The 13,429-nt window shown below is 43.3% G+C and overlaps 1 protein-coding gene across 3 annotated transcripts in view; it reads left to right on the top strand.

The window, feature by feature from the left end:
- The first annotated feature begins 839 nt into the window (after positions 1–839).
- Positions 840–13,429, top strand: part of grik2 (glutamate receptor, ionotropic, kainate 2) — a 326,891-nt gene continuing 314,301 nt past the window's right edge. For 2 of the 3 annotated variants that reach the window (XM_026183896.1, XM_026183898.1), the window contains exons 1-2: positions 840–2,037; positions 4,428–4,828. In XM_026183896.1, coding sequence (XP_026039681.1) covers positions 4,714–4,828 — 115 coding nt within the window. In that variant the 5' untranslated portion in view covers positions 840–2,037; positions 4,428–4,713. Of the gene's footprint in view, positions 2,038–4,014; positions 4,194–4,427; positions 4,829–13,429 lie in introns of those variants that run through there. The other variant, XM_026183897.1, reaches the window with a different exon arrangement.

The raw sequence follows: 13,429 nt of genomic DNA, 5'->3' as shown, positions 1-13,429 counted from the left end.
CTCTCGGTGGGAATTATTTACATTTTTGCATCTTTGGATTCCCATAAATGACTGAATATTGTTCTGAGTAAAATTCAAACTCACAGCGAGATCCACAGACATTTAATTTAGTGGATGACTTCTAAGCTCTTCATAGTTCTCTCAACATTCAAAAGCATCTGAGTCCACTAACAGTTTACATCCATGATCATAATCACCCCTCTAGTCTGCAGATTGGATTTCTTTATTTGACTCAGTTGAAGCATGAAGCTCAGCCCTGGCGAGCTATATTTTAGTCCTCTGCCTCTTTTATTTATGTTCTTTTGAGTAGTTGGATCTTCTAAGCGACTCGTTTTGCTGTTTTTGGTTTAAAGGGGAATTCAGGCCCAGGTTGTTTGCACATTGCTTTTTCATTCCAAGGATTTTCAAGGACTTCAGTACTTTTGTATTCATTTGACCATTTTGACATTTATTTTTAAGAAACAGCTTTCACAATTGTGACCAAAATGACACATTAAAAACATCAGAAACACATCACAGCAGGCAGCAGTGATGTGTAAAACAAACATGAGTGGGTCATATGTGTGAGACAGTCAGCTTGTGTTACAATACAAAGCTGAGAATGTGAGGGTGCTTTGGTGATGAGGCTTCACGGTGTGCAGCGTCTCTCTAACGAGTCAACGCAAAGATGATGTGATGCTAGCATCATGTCCATGTGCTCAGTACCTTCTTGGTGCAGAAATGTTATATTTTCCGAGTTAATCTGCTTTAACAACAACAATGAAAATCATTTTTATTCTTTACTTAATTTAAACATGTTGTACATTCTGTTTTGTTTCTTCCAGAATTTTTATTAAAAAGTTTCACATTTTTACTTTCATAGTAAGTTGGATATTTTATCTTATGTTTGTGTGTACATTTATTCATTGTTTTGTATTTTCACAGTTGGTTTAATTATTTTAAACTAATATTTTTGGTTATTAAACAGGTAAGTTGGTGCATTCCTGAAGCCAGTGAATTCTGACAGTGTTGATGGGGAATCTTGCTGCTGACAAAATGTTTTCATAATGACTGTCACATTTTAGTGCTGTTATATGGAAAATCTAAAAAGGTTTCCCATCACTGTTACTCTCAGCACTGCAGTATAATTGGTATATTTAATGTAAGGTAATAAAAAACGACCCTCTGCCTTCAGTTTATAGAACTGATAGGAGGCTTCATTGTGTTCTTTCCACAAGGAATAAATAGTAAACATGAAACACAAATGCAAAATTAATTGTGTCCTCTCTTGCATTAAGTTCTACAAAAACCATATGGTACTCTTAGCAGTTAATTTAGGAAACTTCTACTTTTTTAACCACCAAACACTGATTTTTTTTTTTTTACGATAAAATGTAATTTACGGAGTAAGTATTTTCCACACGCAGTGCACATTTGAAGCGCAAATATGTGACCGGACTGAAGCAGCCAGCTGCGCTGGGTCCACCAAGCTCAGTATTAATCCACTAAACACGGGGCTCTGCAGCAGCGAGGCCCCGCGATAGAAAATCCCTTCTTTAAATTCCTTTGGAAACCTCACTGTCACAGTTTGAGATTCAACTGCACACTGCTGCATGAAATGATACCTGCGGGAGAATAAAGACAAAGTAGCTCTTAGTACTTAATGAAGGCAATCTCCATCCCATTGTGATGCGCATTTATTCAGCCTCGTGGCATATAAGCAATCTACGGGATCAGGCTTACCGAGCCGGTATGTCCTGTGGTCACTGCCACAACCCCAAACTGTAAGGTGTAGGCATCTAAAGGATTGGAGCCTCAGTCTGAGCTGACAGTCGCCCCGCTGGGGGAAGCTGCAGACGGTGAGCCTTCAGTCCGGAGCGTCCCCCTGTTGCTTTAAGCAGTGCGTCCTGCCGTCCGACAGGAGGCGTGTCTCCCCCACGGCCGGAGCTCAGCGCTACCAGATGAGAGCGCGGGGGAAGCGACACGGTTCTTCCACAGAAACAAATCAACTTCTTTGTGCTGCTTTGATGACTCTTCTCTGCTCACGCTCTGTCTGAGGTAGGCACGCTTTTTTCTCCAAACTTTACACTTATTTCACGATCCTCTGGATTTGTTCAGGAACAGGTCAGGTCGTGTGGAAACAGATCAGACCCAGGTAGAAGCTTTTTCGCGTCGTTTTCCAACCTCCGCCGCTGACGCCTCAGGCGCGGTTTGAAGTTGGTCCGTGCACTTTATCCAGACACCTTTAGAAAGAACGATGTCCATGTCTCAAACACGGCTCGGATTTGTGCTTCAGAAACTCTGAAGGAAAGTGACCTCCCATGTTTATGCACGACCTCTGTGTAGAGACGCTTGTCACCTTACGACTACCTCCTCCTCTTTCTCCTCGTTCTCGGCCTGGTGCTCTTACTGCTGTGGGCTCGTAAGACATTACAAGGGTCGTTAAATTTCCACCATGATCCACTTTATGAATGATCCGTAAATAACGTCTCTAGTTCGCGCGGTTTGATGGAAACTCAGGAGATGAGCCGCACATTTGAAACCCACAGTCCACAAGCGCATTAGCTGTAAATCAACTTTATCATCGGGCAGTGCTGCCGGTGGAGAGGCTCCTCTCATGCGCTCTTTACGCCCTTTCCAAATGCACAAAGGGGCATTTGTTGACCTGTAAGTCTGTCTGTGAAAATAGGAGAGATCCGGATGAGTCTGTGTGCTGGTGCCAAGTGTGAGGTCATTTTTACCTGTACAGTCCAGCACTTCTCTACATTAGCTTGTAAAGCTGCCTCTTGTTTTTCTCCCGACCTTTGTGTCCAGCTTTTAACTCGAGGTTGTAATTTCCTTTTGATTTAGCAAACATAGTAACGTCCTGTGAAATCTGAGGATGAAATGACAAACAACGTTACAATCACAGCCAATAGTAATACAGCAGTAATATCAGTTATTTGGTGTGACAGGTGAGGTGTAATGGCCCTCACACAATATTCACCAGAATCGTTTTACATTTACCTTCTGCACACCCACCTGCATGTCTATAAATGGCGGGCACAGCAGTAGTTTTCTGTGTTGCCTACAAAAAATGATTGCAAATATGGAATCAGACGCTTAGGAGTAACAGGATAACCCTGACCCAAACTATGGATCATCAGTCCAAACAGAACATCTCTGCTAATTAAGGAGGCAAGCGAGCAGAGGAAGCTGGCATCATAACGGGAGCATATGTGAAAGCCAGTGATCTCCTGCTGAAGCCTCGGTGAAATCAAGCCTCTGTTCGTGGTGCTGAAACACACTCGGAGTATCTCCTGCTTTAACATACATTCTCTGTTCAGGTGCTGAAATAGCCGCAATGAAAAGCTGGATGTGAAACACAGGCGGTGTCTGCGCTGTGGAAAACTCAAAGCCAGACTAAAGTCCGTGGCCTAAACGTTAAAGCCCACGGAGAAAGTCCGTGTTAGCACTCCGTCATCATTACCTTATTTACCTTGTATTTTCAGTAGTTGGCAGCTGGGATTGGAGCGAATATATTTTTATTTAATGCATTTTAAATTATCCCCACTTCCGTACACCTTCGCCGCGTCTGCGTTTATAATCTATAAATTTCGGAAATTATGCAGCACATTAATATGATGACTGAAATTCTAACTGAAAATTTAGAAACAAATACATTTAGTTTTTTGGGGCTTTTTTGCCTAAAAATCCTGTGACTGTTGTTAAAATGTTAGCTGAGTATATTGTTTCATTTCTAAATGCCATCCGAATACAGAGCGTTCCAGTCACACGGACTTCACCTTCAATAATTCTGTGCTGCTATAAAACGACAGTGCCTCCAGAGTCAGGCACGAAACAGGTGAAATGTAAATTTGATATCGAGGCTTGTGTCTAACAGGTTGCCCAGTCTCGGTCTGAGAAGAATGAATTTCAAAAAAGGAAAAGTAATTCCAAAGACAGAAGTCGAGTGCTGAAACACCGGCGCGCCGAGCGCAGCCTATTCATCACGCTGAGTTACAGTGACAGCTTTGCTTCACACATGGAGCCCACGCAGTCCGTGCTTGAATGACTTCGATCAAACACTGGCGATCATTTCGAATTCATGGCTTGGCTTTTATGGGGCTGTGCACGACGGTGTTCGGCCGACGCAGATTGAGCCGAACCGGAGAAACGTCAGCGCGGCGGCTGGCAAGCTGGCCGGGGATACAGCAGGGAAAGGAGTGCGGGAGGTATGGCACTTTGGGTAGGGGACACAGATCCAAGAGTGAAGTGTGAGCAGCCCCGTCCATCCTATGCGCTCGACGTCAGATGCTGTGCGGCAGTGCAGCGGGAGGAGCTCGGACTGGGGAGGCTGCTCAGACCGCTTCACTGTCTTTCACTCTCACTTTGTCACTTCGGTAACCCCCCACCCCCCCCCCCAGCCCCAACTCTCACCCTCTTCTATCTCTTCCTTTGTCTTTCAGTAAATGGATTTCCCCGCCTAGCATGGATGCCCCGACACCACCACCTCCACATTCACCATCCTTTTCCTCAGCTGAGGTCTTTTTCTTCTTGGCGCAGTGAGCTGGACTCGTACTGATTTTTCCCCTCTTGCCAAATGGATGTGGGAAAACCGCTGCTCAGCCCGCTGGTGAAGATCATGCCTTGATCTTACAGCTGCCTGAATTCACGTCGTTTGGGTTAAAGAGAAAACAATACAGAGGAATATACCGATCCAGGGATTTAAATCCAGCGCACCAAACAAGCACCATGAAGATCCCCCACCTGATATTTAAAGCCAGGCTCAGGTGCACCGTCAAGCTTCTACTGCTGCTAACACACTGTGTGGGGCTTTTACATGGGATGCCACATGTCCTGAGATTTGGTAAGCTGCTTCTTTTCTGTCTTCTGTTCAAAAGTTTCACTGCTGTGTTTTCACCCCATAAATGATGTTGCTCCATCCCCACCTGTTGGAGACTCGCTGTTTCTCCCTGTCCCTGCTCTGCTCTTCTGACTGTTATTTGCAGAGTACCAAGAAATTTGGCGTAAGGGTCGTGTGTTCAGAGAGTTGGCACAGACCTGCTGCACAGAACGAATTTATGAATGGCCCACAAGTTTAAGGGAGTGGGCAGTGTGTAACAAAATTACCAGCGTAAACATTCACAGATGTTAACAGGAGTGATGCGCTTATCCCACCCGTGTGTTTAATGAGGTGATTTCAGGTGTGATGTACTGATGTGGTGATTTTTGTGAAATTACACTTATTATTTCTTTTATACAAAGAATAATATTCATACACTTTAACTCCGTGCTGACGCTCAGAAACACATCTGGATGCTTTAGAATACAACAAAGGAACCACATGTGGTTTTTCTAACACATTCATGCTAAATGATACGCAGGCAGGACATCTTCCAACCCCCATGATTTTGTAGCTGCATCATTTTATTACATTAAATTATATTCTCGAATTATTTTAAATACAAGTTGAATTGACTAATTTACAGACTTGAATGCGATGCTTGCAAAAGCTTAAAGCCACTGATTTCACCGAACAGTGTGGCTAAAATAGTGACGAAAATAATTGAACAAAGGTCAACTTTTTGTTGAATTTCATCCATCAGGTCACGGTGAGGAACAGACGTAAAGCCACATACAAACACAGACATACGCAGAATGCACAAAGTGTTTTAACATAAACGTGCTTCTTCTTAACAACATCACGTCGTTTATTCACTGAAAATAAATATAGTAAAAGGATCCTGTGTAATTAAAGCCACGGTGAACATTTCTTGAATTCATTAATAGGAAGTGATGAAGTGCAAATTGATTTTCTGCTGGTGGAGCTGTGTTGGATCTACACGACACACGTGAAGAGAACGAGGAGACTCTGGGCTCGTCGGTGTGTCTTCGCTGACTGCCTCCCACACTTATTCAGTGCACATGTAGAGTGGACACAGAATGCCCCATTAGCACCACAGTCCTTTACTGCTCTGTGATTAACTGGCCTGTGGGACAGGTTGTTGCTTTTTTGCCACCCGCCGGCCACTTGTGTGTGCTCAGGAGGCATCAAGCTTTCATTACAGAATGCAATGGACCTGCTGAAACATTCAGTGTAAGCACTGCATCAAATATCCATTAGAGTCCTTTATCCTGGGACAACACAAATGTACATTAATATTAAGCATGCTGTTTGCAGATAGGTGGGCAAACTTGTAAAAAACACACTAAATAACCAGCCGTCAAAATCAAAGTTAAAGATGCTGCTGACGAACCGCAAAACATGCTTCCCCATGGTCCAGCTCATCAGCGTCTGTCAGTGGACACACTTCATATCCCTGCGTTTTGTGTTTGAGATTTGAATTTTCAGGCTCTGTGTCAGGAATGACGTCATGTTAGTCGCAAGACATATTGAGACTGTCACAGAAGACACAGGCCCAGTGATGACGACATGTAGAACTATAGGGGCCCATTAATTGCATTTTTTTCATGCATGTATTCCCTAAGGCTCAGTGCATACTGACGTTTTTCCCTTAGTCCTCCCATATAGTCAGATTTCACCAAATAGAGAGGTTAACCCTGCAAAAACTCAACTACAGTTACAGGTTTAATGCACCTTATTATCAAACAGCAAGGAAGACATGTGAAAGTCCAAAGTCCATACATGACAAAATTCTGGAATCACAGTGACTGTAAAGCATTAACAGTAATCATCATCATCAAATGATCCTCTCTGAGGATGATGCTGTTATTGCAGTCACCTTTGCTTGCAGCTTCTTTGTAAGTCGCCCTGCATAGCTGCACACGTATATGTACATAGAGACGGGAAGAAACCTGGTGGTTAAAACAGAGCTAACTAAGATATCAAACAAGCAGATGAAATAAAACAGGTAACGGCAGGAACACAGTCCCAAGCAGGTACAGCTTGTGGGATGTTAGCAGGCTAGATTTCATGAACACGGTGGGTCAGATAACTCCTGAACACTCGGTATTACTCCACACTTCAGCCTATGTGAGCTGGAACAGCAGTTACAGCAAGTAGAAGCTCACAACCAATTCAGCACATTTAAGAGTCGTCACTGTTAGAAATACACTCCCAAAAAACCAATAGAGTAAAGCTGCCGCGGCTGGTGTGCCCGGCTCCTGGGAGAGCAAACAGACGTTACAGGAACACTGAGTTCTTATAAAACCTTTGAAACAGAACTTTTAAACGCTTAAAATTATTTTTATCCAGCTGAGCAGAGAACAGAGACATTACATCGCAGCGAGACTTTAAATGTGATCGTGTGTCTTTTGAAGACAGACACATGCTGACAGAAACCTCGTAACTGAATTTTCCCATGGCCCATTGAAGCTAAAGCCCGAGTCGGATCAGCTGGAAGCACTGACCCGTGATGACATGGGACCTAATATCTGTGTAACATTGACTCCAGCCTGCTGCCTCTGCTGAGATGTCCCAGAGTTTTGAGGAGATGTAATGCACACAGGTGAGGTCAAATTGGATTACCTGTGTGTGGAAGAAGTCACATTCAGGGGCACCTCACAGAAATACTGGGGCACTGTGTTTCATACGTTCACCTCCCGAGCTGGTGTTAGAAAGCAGACGGCTCTACCACTTAGAAAAAGCAACATTAACAGAGAAGTTTAGGTCGAAGAGGTGCTCCGACTATAGAAAGTTGTCAAAATAGAGCATTTTTCATCAGTCGTACAAAGATCCTCAAATCTGAAAGAAGCGAGTTGAAATTGGATTTCTGTACAGTAAAGTTTGCACCGTGCCTCTGTTATGTCTCCAGCATGGGTGTTGAGTATGTTGCATTGGCTGCACTGGTGAGCATTAGTATGAAGGTCAGTGTTTAATGGGCCATACAAGCTAAATGCTGCAGGTCAGGGCCAGACCTCACTCCCCGACAAGCCTGACTGTCAATAAGTGAACAGAAGAGTAGACCTGGCCTGGGCCTCACTCATTGCAAATAAAATGATTTGCAGAGAACCAAAAGATACTTGAAAGTAATGTACAGCAAAGTGTGCTGTGCAATATCGTGTCAGAACCAAACAAGCTAATTAATGTAGCGTTAGGTGTGTTTTTCCAGGAATATGACTGATCACAGATGTCACTCCAAAAGCATTAAACTGTGTTTGGATGCTCAGCTGAAGGACGGGATTTCTTCCTGTTTCTATAAAGGAGAATGGCAGTCATGGAGGCTGCACAGACAGCCAGGAACTACGTCAAACATTTGGACCACGAGCAGTAAATGAGCTGCTCTCTTTATGGCCCACCACGATATTTACTCTGCGGCAAATAAAGTCTGTCGAGCTGGTGGTAACAGATGGTAGAAGAAGAGAAAGTCTGATGACAAAGAGAGTTAACAGAAGTGAAAAGAGTCCGAGAGAGTCACACATAAGGAAATATGGTCGTCTCTACACGGTGATAACCTGAAAGACTTCACACCCGATCCCGAGGGTGTCGTTAGATGAGCAGTGAAAAGAGGACAATCGTTCTGAGCAGCCTCTTTATGGCCTTTGGACATGGAGACGATGGACAGGACAGGCTGGACCTAAACAGACCAAGCAGCTGTTTTGTTCAACAGCTGCTTGGTTTAAATCCACTGTGGTCGTGTCGAGGCCAAACACAGGAACAATCAAGTCCAAATATAAATGTTTCCTTTCTGTACTCAAATAAAGCTCAGTGCTGACGTCTGTGTGTCTTTATCATGAACACGTGTGTGTGTAGCTCTGATTGTGTGTCAGTGATTCAGTGTCTTGCCGTGACTTACAGGCTTTGTGTAGTGAGATGTAATCATGTGAGCCGAGTCTAAAGTGTGAAACAACGACAGCGTGTGATTTCTCTATTACTTCATTTTTTACGCACATGATTTTTTTTTAACATTAGCATCAGAGGAGGTCAGAGGTCAGTGAGACTGGAAAAGTGTGCCTTAAATACAAATGTATTATTATCATATGTAACAACCAGTGCTGCAATTTTTGGAATAATAATAAAATAAATATACATTTCAATAAACCTACAAAGTGAATCTTTCAAATGTGGTCAACGTATGTTTTTCTAAATTTAGAGTCTGTGAAAATATGTGTTACCAAAACACATGAGTCACATGTATGGATTTGGAAAGAAAAGCGTCTGGACTTCTTTAAGTTACTTGAAGACGTTTCACCTCTCATCCGGGAAGCTTCTTCAGTTCTAAGGTCAAATGGTGGAGAGTCCCAGATATAAACCTAGTGGGAGTTTCCCCCCACAGAGGGACAAAAGGACCCCCTGATGATCCTCTAATCGCCTGAGCCAAGGTGGGAAACTGGGCGTGGGTCCCAATCAGCCAGGGTTGCGTGTGTGTTCATTGTGAAACCTGGCCCCACCTTATCATGCGAATTCCTGAGGTCAGATGGCCCAGGATGTGAGTGGGCGTTAAGGTGTCTGGGGAGGGATCTCAAAACTGGATTATAGATGGCAGAGAGTTGGTGTCGTAAACCAAACCTCTTTCAAACCATCTGTTCTCTCTGTCCAAAATGTGAACGTTGGCATCCTCGAAAGAGTGACCTTTATCCTTAAGATGCAGATAGACTGCTGAGTCTTGTCCCGTGGAGGTGGCTCTTCTGTGCCATGCGCTTTAAAATAGCCAAGAGCCTTTGAGCTCACCCAAAACCTCGGCTGATTGTGATTACACCAATTTTCATGCCTTGGCTCATGTGATTAGGGTAGATGATCATCAGGGGTCCTTTTGTCCCTCTGTGGGGGGAAACTCCCACTAGGTTTATATCTGGGACTCTCCACCATTTGACCTTAGAACTGAAGAAGCTTCTCGGATGAGAGGTGAAACGTCTTCAAGCAACTTAAAGAAGTCCAGACGCTTTTCTTTACAAGCTCCTTAGACTACGATGACCTGGATGACTGAGAACCTTCAGAGTCACATGTATGAATGAAAGTGCAGTCCAATAATAATAATGTGAGCAAACACAAACCACAAGGTCAAATTTATACGACAAAAACACGGAAAGTTAGAGCAACACTAGATGACTTTTTGTGACTATTTCATATAAAGCTGTGAGTAACTGGAGGAGTCCTGATGGAGCTTGGTTCTGCCTCTGAAACGTGTTTATTTTTGCGTATCTTTTCCATCTGCTTCTGGTTAAAAAGCTCATTCACAGAGTTTCCTCACTGGCACAGCTACCTCACCGGAAAAGTTTGAGTCATGAAATTTGCATTTTGAGATACTTATCTCACAATTTTGAATTCTGGATGACAAAACAAAATGTCAGTAATTGTGATCAGGAAGCTTCTACTCAGTCCCAGGAGTTTATGACATAGCAACATGTTCTCTGGTTATTCGTGTTTAGACACAGGAATTGTAACTTTCACTGAAATGTAAATGTAATTTATTAACTTCAAATTTAAAGATACCTAATTATTAATCTGAAATTTCAAGTTATCAGTGGTATTTTACTCAGGCGGGGAAACGAGCTTCCATAGTTCCCAGATCCTAAAAGGAAACATAGTGGAGTTAAAATCCCGTGAAAATTGCTCAAAGGCAGAAAGGCCGTCGAGTATTACACACACACACACACACACACACACACACACACACACACACACACACACACACACACACACACACACACTCAGAAAAGAGACAATATGATATAAGAGACTATGATGATTTTCATCTTTACTGTTTGGACGGCCACACTGGGATTGCTTGTACTGTTTACTGCGTGTGTTGTCACACTTTCTAAATTTGTGTCGCCACACGAGACACAACACTGCCAGCAAAACGCTGCAATGTATCCTCCTTGTGTTTTCATGGAAATGATGACATCAGCGATATTTCCTAGGCAACAGACCTGGTATACAGAAAATCCAATATAACACGAACATGAAGAGAGAGATAGATAATATATATACATCTATCTATCTATCTATCTATCTATCTATCTATCTATCTATCTATCTATCTATCTATCTATCTATCTATCTATCTATCTATCTATCTATCTATCTATCTATCTATCTATCTATCTATCTATCTATCTATCTATCTATCTATCTATCTATCTATCTATATATATATATATATATATATATGTTTGTGTGTGTGTATCTATATATAGCTATATATAGATACACACACACAAACATATATATATATATATATATATATATGTTTGTGTGTGTGTATCTATATAGCTATATATATATTAAAAAATTCCCCCCTCGCCCCTGCGGGCGGTTTATCCTTCAAGCTCGGGTCCTCTACCAGAGGCCTGGGAGCTTGAGGGTCCTGCGCAGTATCTTAGCTGTTCCCAGGACTGCGCTCTTCTGGACAGAGATCTCCGATGTTATTCCCGGGATCTGCTGGAGCCACTCGCCTAGCTTGGGAGTCACCGCACCTAGTGCTCCGATTACCACGGGGACCACCGTTACCTTCACCCTCCACATCCTCTCGAGCTCTTCTCTGAGCCCTTGGTATTTCTCCAGCTTCTCGTGTTCCTTCTTCCTGATATTGCTGTCATTGGGAACCGCTGCATCGATCACTACGGCCGTCTTCTTCTGTTTGTCTACCACCACTATGTCCGGTTGGTTAGCCACCACCATTTTGTCCGTCTGTATCTGGAAGTCCCACAGGATCTTAGCTCGGTCATTCTCCACCACCCTTGGGGGCATCTCCCATTTTGACCTCGGGACTTCCAGGTTATACTCGGCACAGATGTTCCTGTACACTATGCCGGCCACTTGGTTATGGCGTTCCATGTATGCCTTGCCTGCTAGCATCTTGCACCCTGCTGTTATGTGCTGGATTGTCTCTGGGGCATCTTTACACAGCCTGCACCTGGGGTCTTGCCTGGTGTGATAGACCCCAGCCTCTATGGATCTTGTACTCAGAGCTTGTTCTTGTGCTGCCATGATTAGTGCCTCTGTGCTGTCTTTCAGTCCAGCTTTGTCCAGCCACTGGTAGGATTTCTGGATATCAGCCACCTCCTCTATCTGCCGGTGGTACATACCGTGCAGGGGCCTGTCCTTCCATGATGGTTCCTCGTCTCCCTCCTCTTTCTTGGGTTTCTGCTGCCTGAGGTATTCACTGAGCACTCGGTCAGTTGGGGCCATCTTCCCAATGTATTCTTGGATGTTCCTTGTCTCATCCTGGACTGTGGTGCTGACACTCACCAGTCCCCGGCCCCCTTCCTTCCGCTTAGCGTACAGCCTCAGGGTGCTGGACTTGGGGTGAAACCCTCCATGCATGGTAAGGAGCTTTCTTGTCTTTATGTCAGTGGCTTCTATCTCCTCCTTTGGCCAGCCTATTACCCCAGCAGGGTATATATATAAATAAGCATTGGGGATGCAGGTCTTATTGCTGTGTGTGTGTGTATTTTGAGGAGCCATATTTCAAGTCTACTCGAGCACTTACTTCACGCTAGCTGGTGAAGTAAGTGATGAAATCTTGAACATAATCAATAGTGATGATGGAAGAAAAAAGAAAGAAAATAAGGTCGAGGTTGAAAAATGAGGCAGGTTATGGATTTTGAATTGCACTCTAGTCAGACAGGATTACTGTACATCAAAGGAGATTGGATCATTTATATACAGTATTTGGCAGAACAGGCTCTGTGGTTTGAGTGTGATTATAATATGAATCCATGGAGCATGTTAAAGATTCAGCGGGGATTGTGGTGAAACCCTCTGGGGCACAAAGCAGAACTCAGGGCAGACAGAGGACTGGGAAAAAGATTCAATTCATAAGGCAGAGGATGCTGTTTCAAGTGTCATTTGAGAATTAGTCAACCTTCCAGGAAAATGTTATGTTTGCTTTCTGTAACAGTAAAATGACAGTATCGATATGAATCTCATATCTATGTGTTCAGCACAAATGAGAGTCAGGCATGGTTAGCCTAGTTTAATACAACAACTCAAAGAGAGGCTGGCACCAGATAATAAGCTTCTTTTTATATTCACATCACACTAAAGAGGCATGACAGTTCAAAAGACTGACAAAATCCAGAAGCAATGAAATCCAAAACACAGGGAGCACAAATGAAGACTTGGGAAGATGAGGGGAACAAAGAATCACCAGGAAAAGGAATAACAGGGCACAGGTGAGTTCATTCAGGAAGGACCAGAGGAGGAAAGTCAAACCGGAAAAACACAAGAGGAGCCGAACGAAGGCGGAGAGTAAACCCACACAGGCAGAGCACTGAGATCTACAAATCTACAAAGTTAGCGTTGGAATAAAAACTGTTATGTGTTATTATCTGTCCAAGTTTCTAACCTTGAACCATGTGATAAACAGGAGCTAATTAGCTTAACCCTTGTGTGGTGTTCGTATTTTTGTTACTCAGCCAGTGTTCATGGGTCTGGTGGACCCGCTAGAGTTTTGGCTTTCCAAATTAACACTATCAAACAATTTTATGTTAAATTACTCAACAGATGTTTACTTCATCCCAATTACAAGACATATGAACAGCAAACATGGTTAATTTTTTC

This window comes from Astatotilapia calliptera, chromosome 11 (assembly GCF_900246225.1).
Source record: "Astatotilapia calliptera chromosome 11, fAstCal1.2, whole genome shotgun sequence".
Taxonomy (NCBI): Eukaryota; Metazoa; Chordata; class Actinopteri; order Cichliformes; family Cichlidae; genus Astatotilapia; species Astatotilapia calliptera.
Note: the sequence above shows the minus strand (reverse complement) of the source record. Positions and strands in the feature narration are given on the sequence as shown.